Raw genomic sequence first — 21,299 nt, 5'->3', positions numbered from 1 at the left:
GCCGGCCAACGAGTTGGTGTTTTTTTCAATGTATGCTTCAGACACGGGTCACGACAAGGCGTTCCCCATAACGACCCCTAGAGGACGCAGTTCGAAGTTCCCATGGAAGGGAAACAGTTATTTTAAATTGGAATCATATTTTGAAGTACTTCTGTTTTCATTGTATTTTTTATCAAATAAAAACTACTGGATACATTAATGCAGAAATCACGTTATTTTGTAATTAGAGCTTCAGAAACACACTCATTTTGAAAGGACGACAATAGCCTGCTGTCATATTTAGTTTGCTTGTTTGTAAACATATAAATTTTTTTTTTTATCCAAAACTGTCCTCTTTTTTCCACATTTTCACACACCTCTACTGTATAAAGAGTTGCTACAAACACATACCATGCAAACGTTTGGGGTCAGTAAGATTTTTTTTTTTTTTTTAGCAAGGATGCAATAACTTATTCAAACCTTCCAGTAAAGACATTTATAATGTTACTAATGATTTCTATTTCAAATATTCACTGTTATTTTTAACTTTCTATTCATAAAGAATCCTGAAGAAAAAGTACCACGATTTACACAGAATTTCAACATTGATAATAATAAGAAATGTTTCTTTAGCACCAAATCAATTAGAATTATTGTTATCAATATTGTTTTTCCACCCAGCATTTCCCTGCAAAGTCCTTACGAGAAAAAAACTAAAGCAAAGGAAAAAGTATTGATTACAGTAAATAAAGATCAGAGCCGCAGGTATTCTTGAAAAAAAAAATAATAATACAATTTAAAAAAAAATAAAAAAAAAAATAAATAAAATAATAAAAAAAAAAAAATTAAAAAAAAAATGTATATATGACAGACAACAGATGTCCAAGGACTGAACTGGCTGAAATCCAAATACTGAAAATAAACTCAATGACCTATACTCCAGGTCAGTAATTTTCTTTTACCACTAAAGTAAAGCATAGTGACATTTAAATGAAATAAAGACTCTTGTCATATCAGCTGTTTTATTTGAATTACTAGCCTAATAATACTTACTTTATTTCTGTAACCCCCTCTGTTATTGGATTTGTACTAATAAACCAATGATGGTAAATAGCCCATTTCTGCACTGGCTTTAGTACCTGAAAACAAACATTTAAAGTAATAGTTCACCCAAAAAAAAAAAAAAGAAAAAAAAGTGCTGTAAAGCCAACCAAGATGTAGATGAGTTTGTTTCTTCATCTGAACAGGTTTGGAGAAATGTAGCATGAAGTCACTTGCTCATCAATGGATCCTCTGCAGTGAATGGGTGCCGTCAGAAACGTTGTGAATCAAAAAGCTGCATGTTTGTAAGAAACAAGTCCATAATTAAGACCTTTCTAACTTAAAATGGTTTCTTTCAACTAAAATGTGAATCCTCTATCCATCATATTTCTTTCTCCAGTAAAAAAAAAAAAAAAAATCACATCATCTGAGTCAGGAAAGAAATATGCACAGATCAAACACCGCTTATAATCAGAAACAGTCTGAAGCATTTGTAAACAAATATGTTTTTGGAATTTGATGTGAGAAGACATATGATTATAGACTCCTGTTTTGGCCAGAAGTGATGGTTTAAAGTTAAAATGCCTTGATGGATTTGTTTCTTACAAACTAGCAGCTTTTCACGCCATAAGATTTTAATTGATCGACTGGGGTCATGTGGATTACTGCTTTATGCTTTTATCTGCTTTTTGGACTGTTTTGGACATACGGCACCCGTTCACCCCATTTTTGGATGTTTAATTAAAACATTTTTACTTCATATTATGATTTGGGGGTTTGTCAGGTTTGGTGCAAGTGAAATGGCATACAAATAAGAAACAGCAAAAGCAGCAAAGAAAATCACCGAGAAAAGTGTCTCAGTGTAACATTCAAATAAAAATGCACTTAGTCAGTTTCACACTTTATATCGAAGCACAAGCAGATGCGTAGTCAAAATGTCAAGGAAAGGTCACTGTAGTGAGAGGTGTGCTTTATGAGTGTAGAATTTGTGTGTGAGCGTGTGTTCGTGTGTGTGTTCATGCTTTGCTGTCCTTGTGGCAATGAAATGTCTCAAAATGTCCTAGAAAAACTCAAAATCCTTACAAAAAAATGCCTTTGGGACAGAAAAGGAGAAAATTACAGATTTCAAAGAAAATGACAGAGAATGTCTGCTTTCTCCATTAATGGGCACCATTTGCCACCTGGATTCGATTTTCTGGGCATTTTTAACCATATCAGTTATAGTAAATATATTTTTCATCTGCATAATTAGGGAATATTACATCTTTTTAGTGCATATGTATAGCTAGGCTTAGAATAGAATACTTATGGATGCTTAACATTTATGTGGAAATTTTGCCCCACTTGCCCTTATTTTCTGAACCAATAATAATAATAATCATAATAATGCATTTTATTTTTAATGTGTTTTTTAAGCCCAAAGCAAAAATGAATCAAAACAATACAATTAATTAATTAAAAACAACCTTGAATAAATGTCAACTTTTTAAAAATCTTCCGAAGTTGAAGCATTTCTAATAGTGAAGCGCATGTATGTTTCTTGTAGAATGTCTATGGTGAGTGTGATTTCACCAAGTACAACATGTTCCTGGATCAGCATCCTTGTTGATCCTGGAGCATCATTCCAATCAACCAATCAGAATTGAGAGAAAACATTTTAGGACATTTTAGGCTTACAATCAGGGTTAGGTGCTTCTACAACCTTGTTATTCACCTATCATTTCACACTAATTTTAGGAATACATTATGGGTAAGGTTAGGTTTAGGGGTAGGTATTGGGTTAAGTCTGTTTTTTAGGACAGTGATGTTGATCCAGGATCAACAAAAGATGTTGATCCAGGAACATGTCTTACTTGGCAAAATCACAGCGACCGAATGTCTATAGCTGTAGTGTCTTACTAAAAGCACACCACCTGAGGTCAGTGTAACACCTGATATCACACACAAGACAGCAAGGAAGCAAGACAAATCAGGAGGAATCTTTCAGTAGCTCAGTCACTGCACACTCTCATGCATTACGTGCAGGAATTTGGTGAATTTTAAATCAATTGTGGCCACCAGCTGGGGTGGCCTTCTCATGAGAAAATATGACAAGCAGGAGACTTAAGCAAAAGTCTATATTTGCTCTCCGTTTAAACTCATTAGTGTCTAGGAGAAACAATTTGGATTTGAAAGATGTCTCGTTTGTGATTAATCTTTGCTAAGTGCATTCATACTGTGCATTTAATTATAACTTCAGAATATTAAAATTATTATGCAAAAAATATAGTCTTTGTTTAGTTAGTTATATAAAGTGATATAAACTTTTTTTAAATTTCTACATTTATGTTTGTTTGTTTCAGAATTTAGAACTTTATGTAGCAAAAAGTATTTATTTATATATTATTTATAAATATTAGTTAATTAGCTAGTGACGGTTACAGTTGTTAACTAAAACTAAAATTAAATTAAAATAATTATGTATTTTAAATAAAATAATAACTGAAATAAAATATAAACTTAAACTTATTTTATTTCAGCTAATTGAAAGGCAACATTTCTCATTTTCATTTAAATTAGAAAATGTGATAAATACAGTACTAAAACTAAAATAAATAAAACTAAATCAACTAAATCTGGATAAAACTATGTAGACATACTTAAAAAATGACAAATGCACATAAGAAAGTCAATATATAATATAATATATAAATAAAATAATTTTAAATATTAACAAAAAATAATTTTAAAATATCAACTTAAAAAAAAAACATTTTTTTTAAACATTTTCCTTAAATGACAACTTCAGAATTTCAAACTTTTTTTTTTTTTTAATTGTTTAATAATTTATCTGTTTATAGTTATTTGCTGATATAAAAATTCCAAGAATTTATCATTTACATTTTATCATAGTGTATTTCCAGGAATAGATAAGAGATGACAAATAACATGTAACTCTTTGACTGTGCACTATGCTGATGTGAAACAGATTCCATTCTGTCTGACTCTGCTGACCAAGAACAGTCCAAAACAAACAGTATTCTCTGTGACAAAGTGCTCTAAATAAGCACACTACACACATTCAAAGCAGAATGAGAAACCTGATTATATGCATGTTCATAGGCACCTTTGTGTTTTCGCAAGACTGTGTACATCTGTCAGGATGAATGTGAGAGCTTCTCCTGTTCTCTAGACCTGTTGTAATAAGGTGCATGATAATGTGTTGTTCAGATTCATACTTATAGATAGGAAACAAAAAAAAAAAGAGTTTACATTTGAAAGCACAGTGTTTTTTTAGCTTGTTATGTATGAAAACACATCATACAAGGATTAAAATGTCACTCCGTTTCTCATGTAAAGCTATCGTATGGCTTAATAAGAATACTTAATAGCCTGTAGTGTAAATATATTAAAGGGATAGTTCACCCAAAAATGAAAATGACCCCATGATTTAGCCATCCTAGGTGTATATGACTTTAATCTTTCAGACAAATACAATTGGAGTTATATTAAAAAAAAAAATGTCTTGGCTCCTCCAAGCCTTATAATGGCAGTGGATGGGGGTCGAGATTTTGAGATTTTCATATGCACCTAGGATGGCTTGAGGGTGAGTAAATCATGGGGTAATTTTAATTTTTGGGCGAACTATCCCTTTAAATAATACACAGTACATGTGAGTCATAAAATTATCATATGGACTGCTTTTATGGAGATTTTTGGAGCTAGACAGAACCCAGTTGAGCAAACTGGAGAAAAAACGTGTGTATTGGACAATGGCTTGTATGTTTGTTAGCTCATTAGTAAAGTGTCTCTCTTTCTGTCTCTTATTCTCTCCCTGTGTGCTCTGTGATAGACAAGCGTGTATTAAGGGTAAATACCAGAAAAAGCTATGCAAGCCCTTTACACACTGCACTGCTTTGTGTGGGGCTGTTTGCACGGGCCTGGTTCAGACATGGGGCAAGTGCCAGCATCATTCCTCTCTGCTTGAGTAGCATTACCACTTCTGTCTTCCACTCGCTCTCTGTAGTTCTGTGCTAGTGCTTTAATATTTAAAAAAAAAAAGGCTTCTATTGTCTTCAGCTCATTTTGATCCCTTTTTGGTCAAGAATGCAATATAAGTACTATAAATAATAATTTTAATAATATTTTTTTGGCGTGGAAACCTACGGAGCCCCTAAACGTTTGCGTTCTCTCGCAAAGATATTTGCGTTCCCTCACAAAACGTTTGCGTTCTCTCGTGAAGATATTTGCGTTCCCTCACAAAACGCAAATATCTTTTGCGAGAGAACGCAAAAGTTTTGCGAGGGAACGCAAAATATCTTTGCGAGAGAACACAAAAGGTAACGCAAATATCTTCATTTCCTCCCTCCCCAAATTTTTTTCCATCCACCATGTCCCTTTAGGGGCTCCGTAGAAACCACATACTAGCATTCAAAATATTTATGTGTGTGTATTTATTTTTAATAAAATTTATATTTAGCAAGATTTAGTCCCTCATAGTATTCTCTGTTGGGAGGAACTTGGCCATTCAAAAAATATATTTTGTTTTCTATTGACAAAAGGAAGACTCACAAAAAATGACATAAGTAAATGATGACAATTTTTATTTTGTGGGTGAACTATTCCTTTAATAGCATTAGCCACCACTGAGAGTAAAAAAACATTAGGTTAAATTTAATGAAGTGTTGCCTTAGCTTGTATGGAAAAGTCCCGTCTTCATCCGAGTCGCCGCCTGGTCTGCTGTGACATATGTTTTAAGAATTGTCATTGGGAGCAATCAGATTAATGCCAGTGTTGGTTTTAAAATTACATTTCTCAAATAAAATCTGATTATAAAAAACTGTTTTTCTCATTTCAGAGCTCACGGGAGGAGAGGGAAAAGGAAAGGTCAAGTTTGGACTCCATGGTTCGGTTAATAATGAAGTTGGATCAGCTGGACAAAGAGATTGAGAATGCTCTAAGCTCCTCCCTCAATAGCACTCCCAATCTAAAGAGGCAGATCATCTCTGTGAGTGGTCACCAATCAGTAGATTTCATGCAAGTGATACACTAATTTCATCTCAAATCTTGCAATAATGAAATAATCATCATCAACGCACCAGAACTTCAGTACCAGCACTAAATCTAAGTAAAATCCTTTAGTGTTTGGCATTTTTTTAATTATCGGCATAGGCCATTATGTTGGAAGCAGGACTTTTATTTTGACAGTGCACAGAACTTTTGATTGAATGTTATTTAATAATTTACTAGTCTCTGTAACAATAAATTATTAGACATAACTGTTAAACAAAGAAGGTAAATGGTATACAAAGAAGAATTACAGCATTTAGTAAAAAAAAAAAAGCATTCAGTAAATATGCATTTTTATAATTTTAAGTCTTTGAATATCTAATGAACATTTATTTTCACAAACCTTGCAAACTTTGTTGAATCCAGCAGTGAGATCTTCTGAAGTGTGCGTTTGTAGACTGCATAAAAAAATCCGTTTATTTTTACAGATTTATTTTTTTATTTAAATTTTTTTCATATTTATTCTTTTTTTTTTTCTAATTTAGTAAATATTATGTAAAATAAATATAAATTTAAATTCAGCAATTCTTAAGTATGTGTTTTTATGTTTAAAGTAGGACAATGTTGTTTCCTAAACAGGTAGTTGATTTAGAAATGCTGGATTCATCAGGAAGTCTTTCAGCCTCCTCACAGTCTCTAAACACCCCACTGTATCGCTCTTCATCATCGCTGTCTTCATCAGGACCCTCTGGAACTGCTGGGGCTAGACCAAAAAATGAGGTTAGTTAACCAAAACCTAGAACTGGAATTGTTGTTGAACAATTTATCAAATCAAATACTGATAACTTACTGATACAAGGTTTGCAGTTTCCAGTCACCTGAGCATTTTCATTGGTGTGAGAAGCGCCTTGAAATACCATTCATACTTTCTCATGGCTCTGGAATTGGTCATCTCTCATGCACTTTTTGAAGAGACCACTGAAGTGTCCAATATGTACATATGCTTTTCTGTTTGCTGAATGACAATGTAAACAGTAAATTGGAGTGTGCTGTGGTTCCAGCAGCCACTTTAAAGGATATTGAGGAGAGACTCTCTCGCTCTCATCCTCTCTCTCATTTTCTTTCTCTCTGAGTGGCTAAAACTGCTGGAACATGATAATAATAGCCTTTACTGTCTGCCAACTTCCACTAGCTAAAACACACCAAGAAGCATTCCTTATGATCTTCCCCTCTGGTGCATGTACATGTCTGGATGTCTGTGGATGTGCGCTCTTGTGTGAGTTTGTGTTCTGAGGTGAGCGTAAGAGCCTTGCATTTGATTACTCATTACATGCTTGACTCCACATTTCAGAAGCACATGGCAAATAACACTTAAAGTGCCAGTGAGAGGCAGGAACAGATGGACAGAATTATTTTATTTGTGAAAGTGTGAACAAAGTTCACAAAGGTCTGTTTAAGAGCAGAAACAAATGAGTAGTAGCAGACTACTATAGCACTTACGAGCAAAACTGATTTAAAATGGGACTGAAGATATTCTTCATATTATTCAATATCCCTCTCACCTCTTCAAAGCAAATGACATGAAAACTGACCTGATTTGATGAGCCTAACATACAGCATTGTTTCTTTATTTCTCTGGATTTTCACATCTATGATGAAACAAAAGCAATTAAAATGTAATGAACATTTTGCATTACATAGCTTTGAACAACCTCCTAAAACTATTTTTTTAACTATGCGTGCACTCATGTGTGTGTGTGTGTGTGTGTGTGTGTGTGTGTGTGTATATACATAGTGTATTTATCATTTTTAAATGTATGATTATAAATATAATTATACTTGATTTATATATATTTTATATATATATACAGTTTATATATACATACAGTCTTTAATTTTTCGAAATGTAGACTTATTAAAAACAATAATTATACAACAATATATACAGTATATATGCACAGTATATATATATATATTTACAACTGGTTTTAACATTGATAATAATCAGAAATGTGTCTTGAGCACCAAATCAGCATTTGTCTTTGCATTTTAAAATACCTTAAAACAGACAATAAGTTATTTTAAATTGCAGTCATTTTCATAATATTTTACTGTTTTTGAATCTAATCTGAAGTCAGATTTCTCCGGTATCTCATTTGATCCCTTTTGTTTCATCTTTCAGTCTGTAGTCATCTTGACTGAGGTCATGGAAGAAATGAAACAAGTTGCTCATTGAATGGCTGTATCCATTTAATCTTGATTACTGGGTCAACATAGCACAGTGCTCAGACAGAGGTCAAGGAGATGAGAGATGAGAAATGGAGCCAGAAAGCAGATCATTAAAACACTATAATGTAAGGCGCAGGGAATGCAATCTTACACGTTTGAGCAAGTACCCACAGACACATGCCGACATCATGGAGCACGTGTCGTAAAGTACAGATGAAGTCAATCCTGTTTACAAGAGAAGCCACTGTTTACCTTGACACTTATTCAATGTCTGTGACCATCAAGTGTGTGTGCAGATTTGTAAGCATCCACTCACACCTTTCTGTTTGTTCCTGCCATTCCTCTCCAGATTACATAAGTGTACCAGGTAAACACATGAAAGATTAGGCCTTTTTATACACACACAAGCTAACTAGCACATACGCAACATTTACACGCAAGCCTCTTTGCTCTTGCTAAGGTATGGTAAACACTGACGGAGCGCTGCAAGGCCACGGCTACCCTTCATTGCTAATGTATGTCATTTAGAGCTACAGTAGCAGTGACAGTGAATGCCCAGAAGTTTATTGAGGCGTCACTGTATGTCCATACCAGAAAGCAAAGTTATGCTGGTAAATTCTGTGTACGTGCTTATAATCTTATAGAATTGAGATAGATAAATGAGATAGAAAGTTCAATAAATAGACGCTGAGAGAAAGGACTAGAAGCTGTGTCTCATAGGGGCCTGTCTGAAAATGCATTATGAAAATGCACGCCTTTCAGCTCGTGGCCTCTGAGTGTGTGTGTGTGTGTGTGTGTGTAAGATAAAGAAAAAGATATATGGACGTACTGTACTGTATCGTTCAAATGTTATCAGTCAGTAAATTATTTATTTATTTTTCAATAAGGATGCATTAAGTTTCTCAAGTTTCTCATTTATAATACTTCGAAAGATAACTATTTCAAATAAATGTTGTTCTTTTTAACTTTCTACATCAAAGAATCCTGAAAAAAAAAAAATCATGGTTTTCACAAAAGTAAGGATCATGTGACACTGAAAACTGGAGTAATGATGCTGGAAATGCTGACAGTTCCCCGAATAAATGCTGGGTGGGTATAAGACACTTCTTTCAAAAATATTTTAAAAAATCAAACTAACCTCAAACTTGAAAGTATGTATAACAGTCAGCTGTTTTCTAAATAATGTACTGTGGTTTTAATAGCAATTTCTTAATTTCAGTAAGTAGCAGTGAAGCGTGGCAAAGTAATAACTCTCATTCCAAAGTAATAACTCTCATTCCAGCAAATTTTCTCAACCTAAAATATTCCAGCATTTTTGACTGGTTTTGTAATCCTTTTTACTGCAAGCAGCTTTCATTTGTACCTCTAAGTTGAATGTCCGTTCACATTAAATAATTCAAAACTCCTATATGTCTAAGTTATGTTACCACCTTCCCTAAGAGTTTATGAATAATTTACATCCGCTCCTCTTAATAGAGCTGAAATAAAAGGTCATGTTTTTTTTTTTTTTTAAGATACATTACTGATAAACAGCAAAACTGCAGAGTGGGCTAATTTTTCCTAACAGTTTAAACTTTAATGAGTTAAAATGGCCTTAGTGAGAATGAGATAGAGATTGGGTGGCACAAAGCAAAAAAAAAAATAATAATGTGAGAAAAAAAAAAAAGAAAAGTTAAAAAAAAAAATGTTTTTAGAGAAGGATGTGGAAAATGTAACCTCTTTTTGACCTTAAGCAGGAAATCACTGTTTTCTGAAATGTTCAAGGTCAGGGATGCTGTATCAGGCATTCTTAGAGCCCACAACAAGTGTGTTATCTTGCTCTGCGTGTCAGAGAAAATAGGGAAAAAATCAGACATGATACATGAATGGAATGATATTACTGATTTTACACATCACAATGACCCACTCTGAGGTTTGAGTTATGTAACAGGATTGACAAGAAAGAGATTAGGCAACTAAAAAAGAAAGTGTTTAGGCAACAATAGCAATCATGGAGAACATCTAAGCCTTTTGAATATGTTTTCACACCCTTCAGATTAATTTCTATATTATCTGCCATGAGTACTTCCATTAGTCATTGACTAATTCATCACTAATCAATTCAGCAGCCTAAATATGAGGGAACACACACTGAAAAAAATGATTAATTGAATTTACAAATATACTGAGTTCTGCCCATGCCTGGCCAATTAGCTGTCAACATAACGATGCTAGCCAAATACACTAAATGTCCTGTGCTCTTGACAAGCTTGAGTTATGAGATGAAAGTGGGCCGAAACATTCAGGGTTCTGGATGAGAGAAACAAAGACGGTAATGTGGTCATTATGGGCAAACACAACTAAACGTGTGTATGTATGCACTAAAAAAAAATATACTACATTTTTTTAAGGTAAGTGGTTGCAATCAGTTTATTTTAGCTACATTTAAATAAACAAATTTTGCTGAAAGTTAGTCAACTAAATTTGTTTATTTAAATGTAGCTAAAATAAACTGATTGCAACCACTTACCTTAAAAAAATGTAGTATATTTTTTTTTAGTGCATACATACACACGTTTAGTTGTGTTTGCCCATAATGACCACATTACCGTCTTTGTTTCTCTCATCCAGAACCCTGAATGTTTCGGCCCACTTTCATCTCATAACTCAAGCTTGTCAAGAGCACAGGACATTTAGTGTATTTGGCTAGCATCGTTATGTTGACGGCTAATTGGCCCGGCATGGGCAGAACTCAGTATATTTGTTTGAGGCCCCTGAGGACTCAGCATAAGAAATCTATCTGCCTTAAGGGGTTTTCAACTGTCGGAACTGGCGTCATATTTGTATATCAAACAGAGGAGGGCAGCCAAAGTGAAGTACAGTCATTTGTTGTCTATAAATTTAAAGGTGCGGAATGGCAGGAGATTGAGAGATGTGCATGACAGGGTCCCCTGTGTGTGAAAGCATGGATAACTATAAATCATGACGTAAATATGCAAACACGCACAGGCCGAAGAGAGTTGGAAACAGGTGTTATGTTCAGTACACACAAACAAGCTTATATTTATTAAATATAATGAATGCAATTTCAATAAAATGTGCACATAAATATCACATAATGCTGTAATTTGATTTATTTATGTATGGAAGCCTATTCCCACCACATTGTTTAAAAAAATAAATACAATTATTATCACATATTTTCATAAGATGACATACCACATAATGCTGTAATTTGATTTATTTATGTATGGAAGCCTATTCCCACCACATTGTTTAAAAAATAAATACAATTATTATCACATATTTTCATAAGATGACATATTATCTAATAGTTTGAATTTATATTTCACATTCGCACAATTGCAACTTTATTTCTTATAATTGTGACTTTCCTCAATTGCGACTTTATATTTGACAATGTGACTTTTATCTCTTATTGTAAACTTTATTTCTAATGTATTTGTTTTATTTATGTATGAATTTTACTCCTGTAAGCATAAACAGGCCTCTATATTTAGTACTGGCTTGATGTTTTCCCACACGTTTGTATGAATGAATGAATCAATTAATACATACATGCAAATTAGACCGGAGAAAACTAAGGAGAAAAATCGAATTTTTGTTTAGGTCATGTGATTTTGTGTTGCATAGTATGTTTTGATTCCAGGTAGAGAAATATATACAGTATATATACACTCACCGGCCACTTTAGGTACACCTGTTCAGTTGCTTGGTAACACAAATTGCTAATCAGCCAATCACATGGCAGCAACTCAATGCATTTAGGCATCTAGATGTGGTGAAGACGACTTGCTGAAGTTCAAACCGAGCATCAGAATGGGGAAGAAAGGGGATTTAAGTGACTTTGAAAGTGGAATGGTTGTTGGTGCCAGACAGACTGGTCTGAGTATTTCAAAAACTGCTGATCTACTGGGATTTTCACGCACAACCATCTCTAGGGTTTACAGAGAATGGTCCGAAAAAGAGAAAATATCCAGTGAGCGGCAGCTGTGTGGACGAAAATTCCTTGTTGATGTCAGAGGTCAGAGGAGAATGGGCAGACTGATTAGAGCTGATAGAAAGGCAAAAGTAACTCAAATAACCACTCGTTACAACCAAGGTATGCAGAATACCATCTCTGAACGCACAACACGTCGAACCCTGAAGCAGATGGGCTACAGCAGCAGAAGACCACACCGGGTGCCGCTCCTGTCAGCTAAGAACAGGAAACGGAGGCTACTATATGTATGTATATAACATGGGTTTACAAGGCTAAGTATAAATTCTCCATCATCTTTGATTTTTAGCTTCCAGGCAGAGCACTGGTCTTGCGTTTGTGTCTTTTTCTCGGACCACTGTGCCCAGCAGGGTCATTACTGCCTTCAGGATTGTGCCTCTGCATGGCACCCTAATCCTGCTCCATAGTTTAGCCTCATTTCTTGTTTTCCCAAAGTGCCGTTTGCTTAATTCTGCGTCTTCCATTGTTATTGGAGCCTGGATTATACTGGATTACAGGGATTAGCATCCTGAATCTCTTTCTCTAATCCACGGGGTCAATTAGGGCTGGAAAAAGGGGAAAATACCAGCTATTGTTAAGTTAGTGACATTTGGAGGGAATGTTCTTCACTTTAAGTGTATGATGCTCTACAGAAATGATATGTAGTTCCTGATCTTGTATTCAGCCATCAACCTTTCTAGACTATAGGGAATAAGAATGCTTTTTTAAGGCACAGAGAGAGAAGGGTGTCCCTTGTTGGCCCGCTCTAAAAATAAAAGTCCGTTAATGGCATCTATGGTTCCATGAAGAACCTTTAACATCAATGAAACCATTTCACAAAAGGTTCTTTACAGTGGAAATTTTTTTTAAAATGTTCTTCAAACTAAGAAAAAAAAGGCTCTTTGAGGAATCAAAAAAATGGTCCTTCTATGACATTGCTGCGAAAACCTCCTTTTGGAACCTTTATTTTTAAGATGGTATAGTTCATCACACTAAGAAAAAACAAAAAAAAATGATTATTTTCAGAACTGTTCCATGAAAGATTCTTTAGGGAACACAAAATGGTTCCTAAATGGCATTGCTGCGAAACCCCCTTTGGATTCTTTATTTTTAAGAGTGTACAAACCAATGGATGATAGTGCCATGAAATGCCCCCGTGAGCAAGCAGAGTGTAATTGTGGCAAGACAAAACTCCTTAAAATACTATTAGCTTGGGATCAGTCATTGTCCTCTTTTTGTCCCTCGTAAGCAGAATTGGTACACAGTGTAATTGTTTATCCTGTCCACTGCTGTACTTTTACTTCCTTTGGGTCTATAGTCATCATGTTGTTCAATTATGTGCAAAAGATAGTAATATATTTTTCACAGTAGCATAATAAGACGATTTTTTGATGTCACAATATGGTGATGATAGAAATACCAGAATATTCTTTAAAGGATTGTGGGTGAGAGGAGTAAACAATCGTATTGGATCTCTGAGTTTGTATGTTCAAATTCTGGATTTGAACTGGATCGTTTGCGTATGCAGCTGGTTGTTTTTAGCTTGAATCGCAGCTTGTAATATCAACAGTGATCACTGAGTCAGGGATACAGTTTACGCCATGTAACATGCCCTGAGGGACAATTTACATCACTTCCTGCCAAAACAGTTCACATAAAACATATGGAAGTTATTATGGGGTAAAGAAGGGAGTGTTCTCACTACGAAGAAGGAAGAAAAAAAAGAGAGGGGTCATTTTTTTCCCACGTTTCTCAGTGCACGTGCAGGAATGTCTTCATTAGTTGCAGAAAAAGGTTGAGGTTCGGGGGGTATAGATAGCATCTGTGTGTCTACACACTCTACAAATGGCATGTGTATATGTTCAGAATAAACACACTAAATAAGGTCCCTTCTGAGACCTGAAACTGAGGCAAAATAATAATAATATGTTTAATGCATATAGGGACGCTTTACAAGGTACTCAAAAAAGTACTTGGTTTGTGTGTACATGCACAGAAAATGTATATAGGTATCTTTATCCTTACATTTATCTTTAACAAACAAGAGGGTGCAATAAGAATGGTCATCGAGACACATGTACACACACACACCTTACCCACTCAGACTTTGGGTGGGCCAATCTGACCACTACCAGCTGCACATTCTTAACCAGACTAGGGGTCTGGTAAACTCTGCGCTTCAACCTGCTCAACTTACACACACACACACACCTTATTATCTTTCTTTCAAATCTTCAATAGTTTTATGAAGTGATTAGCAGATTCTTAAAGCCAGTGTAGCGATGTAGAATTAGATTTGTACATTTTCTCACTGGCATGTTAGGGTATTGTGGCTGGCTGTCAGGGTGTTGCTATGCCGTTAGGTGTTCGAAGTGGTTTTTAGCATATTAGACCCTATGCTAAGGTTCCGAAGTGTTCGTATGTTGCTAAGGTGTTATTTAGCATGTTGTTATTTGCTTGCTAGGCTGTTGTAGGTGGTACTAGAGCGTTGCTAGGATGTCAAAAGTCAAAAGAGCCCAAGTCCGAAGCTGTGATAGTCCTTTTAATTTAATTTTTTTTTTATTGCTGTCATTTATATATATATATATATATATATTGTAACCCCAAGTATGAGCAAAGTCATAAATTACAATTAAAAAAAAAAACAATACATTTTCCAGACCAGAATTTTGCCACACACACACACAATTCAGATATTCCCAGTATAATTGAGTGAATGTTTACTTTCAGTGTATATCTACGTAATTCTACCCTGCCAACTGGTTAAATGTGTTTAACTGCATGGTGTTTATCCCATCTCTCTCTCTCTCACACACACACACAAAGAGTAAATGAATGCTTGAGTGCTCTGCCCCGTTGTTTTTTCTGTTGGACACCTGATACGACCTCTGATCCCTAATGCTGTGACAACCTGTGCCCAGGGACATTACAGGCCAAAAAATGTGACCCAGTCCTGCCCCATAACGACTGGGGACACACACTTGCACACACGATTGCATACTTAAACACACACATACAAAAACAAAACAAACAAAAAAACTCTCACTCTTATGACTGAAATGTAACATATGACGTGCACTTAGGTGGTCCAGTGCTCCCAGGCAAGTGTGATGGACCCTGTAGAACACATGTGTCAAACTCAAGGCCCATGGGCCTATTCCGGCCCGCCACATCATTTTATGTGGCCCGCGAGAGCATATGATTGTCTTAAAATAAAAATCTATCCTGCTTTATATCGTAAATTATGAAAGTGCGTATCAATACCACTAGTTTCTGTTTCTATTTGGCGTTCTATTTATATGCAGAAATTGACTTTGGTGTGCATATGATACGCAATGGTTAGGATTAGGGGTGTGGGGTTTTTTCCGTTGATGATAACTGCGTGGACGGCTCAAAAGAATAAAGCGGACCTCATCAAGTGCTTGAGCACCACCGACGGAAAAACACGATATTCTCCTTTCATTTAACGAATTAAAAAAAAAATCGATTGCAGCTTTCAGACACGACTTTCTTCTTGTTTTAATAGGTAGTTTGAGGCGGTTTCTATGGAGTTATTTTAATGACAAATGTCCAGAGCGCATTATATAGCCTAAGCGAGAGCGCAAATCTCTCTGCTCCCAGGTGGATTCCCATTCATTCACTCTCACAGAAAACGGATGCGTTATCGGTCAGACATTACATGTGTGCGCTCAAAAATTATCTTCTCTCCTGAGTTTAATAAACGCAACCTGGAGTGTGGGCATCCACCGGCAGAAACATAAATTGGCGCATATATGCCAACGAATGTAAATCAGTATTTACATAACAGCAATAAATGTATCTGTTTCGCACATGTCCCGCATTGTCCCGTAAAATCACATCTGTCCTGCAACAGATCTACAGCCAGGTGGTCACCCTAGCGTAGAGTAATAAAATAATAATCACTAATTTAAATCAGTACATTTTAACGAAAACAATAAAAATGAAAAGAAGCAGTTTTTTTGCAAACAGATAAACCGGTAAACTCCTGGAAAGTATAAGGATCCAGAAAGTGAATGCATTCAAAGTGAGTGTAAGTTCAAAACAGCGCTAATGCTGAGAAAACACGGCCAATGTCATCAGAGATGGCGGAGATAACAGTACTCACGTACAGATGTCAGTAAAAAAAAAAAAATCAGCAAGCTATTTGGCTTAAAAGCAAGAATGTTTTATACTGAATGCTGGCTGAAGCTGTTTTAGTTTACGCAGTAGTCAGTGGTTTAGTAATTCTGGATCAGTCAGGTCAAGGTAGCTCGTTTAGTGGTCTTTTGGCATCACCCTGTGTTCCTGTTTGGTATCACAGATTGACTTGTGCAATTTGTTTTATTAAAAGTGCTGTAAACTACTAAATGTAATGTAGAAATATTCATTTTCTGTGAAGCTGCTTCGCAACAGTGTATCATGAAAAGTGCTATACAAATAAGTGTGAATTGAATTGCAAACAATTATGAATGAATTTATTTATTGTGGCACTATATACATTCATTGCGAATAATGAAAATTAAAAAGTACTTTTTTAGTACTTTATATTTTATTTATTTACTTTTGTGTGGGGTTGAGTACCAGCACTTCTTTTTTCTACTACAAGCATCGATTATGTATCATATGCTCACCAAACACGTGCGTATCATATGCACGCCAAAGTAAATTTCTGCATATAAATTGCATGCCAAATAGAAACAGAAAATCATGCTATTGATACGCATTTTCATGATGAGAGTGGGCTCATGCCATATCTGTCACACGTTCTTAGCAGCTCACAATTATTTGTTGTGCCATAAATGTAACAAAAAAAGTTTTGAACAAATGTAATGTAATGACTTGTGTTTGATGATGTCTTTATTATATACTTTGATTTATAGAGTAATTTGGATTTCTTAACCTGATAAATTAAAAGGATTTATGTTAAAATAACAGAGCAATTACATATATTTTTTACATCTATGCAAATGCATGCAATATTTGTAACTTAAATAAGTAATAATAAAATAAAGAGACAGTTATTTAACAATATGTTAACATTTGTACAGTCTTACAGTTACAACCGGCCCTTTGATGGCAGCCATAATGTTGAAGTGGCCCTCAGTGAAAATGCGTTTGACACCCCTGCTGTAGAATTATACACATTATAAACAATTCCTTCCACACCTAATTTTAAGATGGTGAAATATTTTCCTTTGGTTGAAGTTTGGTCTATGCAATGATGCTGGAGTGTTGTGGATGGATGTTGTGGTGTTGCTATATGGTTGCGAAGGTATTCTGAGTGTTTTGTGTGTATCTATGTGATTGCTCAGTGGTTGTTTGCTGGTTTATTACTGCTATCTGTCTGCTTTAGAAATGGCTCAAGTTTCTTCTTTAATGGGAATTTTTCTTTCAATGGGAATTTTAATCTTGCAGATGAAAATCATTTGTTCAATCACTTATAAAAGTAAATTTACACTTGCTAGGTGGTTGTTCACTGGTTTCTTACTGCTAGCTGGCTGCTTACTTTAGAATCGGCTCTTTTTTTTTCAATGTAAATGTATGGGGATTTTTGTCTTGCAGATTAAAATAATTTGTTCGATCACTTAGAAAAATAGTAATAGTATACTTACTAGGCGGTTGTTCATTAGACACTTAATGCTAGCTGGCTGTTTATTTAAGAACTGGCTTGAGTTTCTTCTTCATAGTAAATCTATGGGAAATTTCGCCTTGCAGACAAACTAATTTGTTCAGTCATTTATGAAAGTAATAGCACTTTTCAACATGCCACATGATTTGAGGTATCATTAAAGTCCATAGCATAAATGCAGTTTATATTTTTATAACATAAATATAATTATTTTGTAATTTGTAATATTATTAATATAACATATTGGTAAATATAACAATGTAATAACAATTATACATTTTTATTTCATTTTTCAAATGTATTTCCATTTTTTATATCAATTAATAATTTCAGTAAAACATTGACCACCAGTATGGAAAATAGTAATAGTGATTCTTGCCTGTTTGGCTTTTCTTTGTTATTTATTCATTTGATCTCATTGTCCTAATTTTCTGCCACCTCATTCCCTGTTTCCTCTCCATCTTTTATTATTCTGTTTTGCGCTCATTTTAACCCTCTTCCCACTCGTATGAGGGTGGTGTGTTTGGGATAGCACATGATAACAGTGCTTTGACTCAAATATAGTTATTCTGAGTATGCCAGAAACTCTCTGAAGTATTAATAGTATTTCACTGTCGGTGGCCTTGAGTTGTTTCTGTGAATTTGAGAAAACAACAGGCCTACACATAGAGGAATGTAGAATGTGTTACTGTGGTCACAGTCACGCTATGATAACATGGCTAACACGCGACTGCATCATGTTTCATTGTATTTCCAGGCTCCTAATTTCACATTATGGTTGCGAAACCTTAGTCGACGGGTTGTGGACTTTTTAGTGCATGTTGAGGTATATTTTGCACAATACTTTACAGTCTTGTTGGTGTTGGCATGCATGTGTATGTTCATGGGTGATTTACTGTTGATAGCTTGCAGTGTGCCAACATGGGACTTTTTTGCCGTAAGCTAACATGACGCTAAGGTCATTATTTAGCCATAAATCTGAGAACCATCATTGTTGTTGGGGAGTTTTTATGGATATTTTTTTTTTGTGTGTGTAATCTGTTGATGTTTAACTGTGTGTGTAATTCAGATAAACCATGTTCAGGTATGTGTGAGTAAGCCCCAGTTGTGTATTGGTGTCCGTGAGTGTGTGTGTGTTCCCTAGATAGATTGGTTTCAAGGCAACGCTTTATCCAGACATCAGTGGCAGCACCATCAACAAGGAGAGGAATGCAATGGGTGGATTTGTCTTCAGCTATGGCGAAATAGTGCCGTCGGCTAGATATATCTTTTTAAGGAGAGAATACGTCTTCGATCTAACCAAAGCATTTCAGAAATTAAGGATATTTAGGGTTAAACTTGCTTCGCAACCCCTAAAAATATGTTCTATGCAGTATGAATGTGTGTAGTATAAAACATATGGATGTACTACATTTGTCATGTAGTCACTGCCATGTGACATACAGCGTCAGTTGCGTCGCTTCACTGTCATTCAGAAATCCTCTCCCATGGCCTCATAGGATAGTAAAGTATCCATCCAATGCACACTTTTAGTAAGTCATCCAGGTACTTTTCACGTACTGTTTAATTACTAATATGAATTCAGACATACTGCTTGGCTCAAATTTTTAGGCTCACATTTTCACTGTTTTTTTTTCACTTTTTACTGATTTATTTTATTTTTTTGCAATTCCATTTGATGCCTCTAGAGGCACATAAATTACACACTTCACCTTTGAACATTTTCTGGTTGTCCATATCTCTGTATACTGGTGCACATGCTATGAGTAATGGGGACATATTCAATACTAATACAAAAACAAAGTGTTTTTAAAATGTCTGAGGTACACTGTGTCCATTAAGATAACAATTGTGCAGCTATCTTGCTAAACACACATGTACACTCCTTTGATAAGCCACTCATACCCCTTACATGCATGAAGATATTTCCTAGCATGCATCTGGCTTCATGTGGGGAGGATGGGTGGATGCAGGGATGAGGGTATGTTAACAAAGAACGTGGAAACAAAGAACAGGGGTAGATAAAATAAGAGAATGTGATAACAGAGGGCAATAAATGAATTGGGGAGAGAGATAGAACATGAAAAAACACGGAAGATGGAGGTAGATAAAGAAGAAGAATATGCTCTGATGTTTTGAAGAGAAAGCCACATTCTTCATATAACAGGATGCATCGCTCTTTCGAGGCAGATGATGAAGGTGTTTCTGTCAGTATGATCTGTTCCAGGGACTTTGGGATTACACAAGGTCAAAGATCAGCGGACAGAGCAGGAGTTCTGTGGATGAAGGTCACCCGGAGACGGAGACCCCAACATTCCTTCGAACCACAGAAATTCCTGTTTGGCCTGACTAAAAAAAGTCAACACACAAGGATAATGAACAATAACTAACAAAGGAACAGATATTAATAGCCATTGCTCTGTTTCAGGAAAGAGAGCCATTTAGAGACTCTGTTAAATCAAAATTAGTTTTATGGCTTTTTCTCCATGTCTTTTAGTTTTGAGGTCTTCTATATGCTAGCAAACCAGTGTTATTTTAATACAATTTACCTGCTAATATAGTACTTATATAGTGCTTTTATTTTTAGTTTTGGTTTTAATTTTAGTTTAAGCAATTTTACGTTAAGTAGTTTTGTTATGTGCTTTATTTTTTCATCTAATATTTATGTTTAATGCCAACTTTATTTTTGTTAAATAAAACAATATTAATAGGTTTAGTTAATAATGACAACACTGACGTGTATTCCTAAACAATTAGCATTTGTAGCATGTGTAAAGGCTACACATTTAAAATTTACAGTCTCTCTTTTCCAGGAAAACTGATTGAAATTGTTGATGACTCATCATGCATTACGCAAATTTTTGTCCAATCAGATGCTCTAAACTATGAGAATGTCCCGCCCCATAATGCTGCCTGCAATTGACTAGCATGTAGCAAATTATGGTTCATTGTTGTGACATAACTTTGGAAAAGCCCTTGAATATGTCCCGCCAAAACTTCCTGTTTCAACACAGTCAGGAAGAGTCTTTACAAAGGTCTTCAACCAAATCCGCAACTGTGCTAAATTTGGAAGCGATATTAATGCCTTTGCCAAGTAGATTAATCATTTTTCCAGGCAAAATGCCGTGGCTAAAATAATCACTTGCATATACTTTTTTTTGTTTTTTTTTCAATTGTGTGTTTTCCACTGAGACGTGCCGACATGGTAAAAATATGCAGCGGGGTTATTTTTTTCTCATACCCTCTTTGTTGAAAAACAAACTTCTAGCAGCGTTATCAGTAAATACACACATGATCTAACAAATTATGGATAATCACATTCAGTCAAGATAAAATAGACTATCAGGCATTTTACAGGATATGTAAGCATGTACGTATCTGCATGTGTGTGCGTGTGTGTGTGTGTGTGTGTGTGTGTGTGTGTGTGTGTGTGTCCTGGTATTCCTTACGTTA

The 21,299-nt window shown here is 35.2% G+C and overlaps 1 protein-coding gene across 1 annotated transcript in view; it reads left to right on the top strand.

The window, feature by feature from the left end:
• The window catches only part of LOC107702327 (rho GTPase-activating protein 7-like), a 101,853-nt gene that overhangs the window by 9,305 nt on the left and 71,249 nt on the right, over positions 1 to 21,299 (top strand). The window contains exons 2-3 of the mRNA XM_016504605.1: positions 5,858 to 6,007; positions 6,649 to 6,789. Coding sequence (XP_016360091.1) covers positions 5,858 to 6,007; positions 6,649 to 6,789 — 291 coding nt within the window. The remainder of the gene's footprint in view (positions 1 to 5,857; positions 6,008 to 6,648; positions 6,790 to 21,299) is intronic.

Source organism: Sinocyclocheilus anshuiensis, unplaced genomic scaffold (genome assembly GCF_001515605.1).
Source record: "Sinocyclocheilus anshuiensis isolate Anshui unplaced genomic scaffold, SAMN03320099.WGS_v1.1 scaffold86, whole genome shotgun sequence".
Lineage (NCBI taxonomy): Eukaryota > Metazoa > Chordata > Actinopteri > Cypriniformes > Cyprinidae > Sinocyclocheilus > Sinocyclocheilus anshuiensis.
This window is presented reverse-complemented; position numbering and strand designations above follow the sequence as displayed.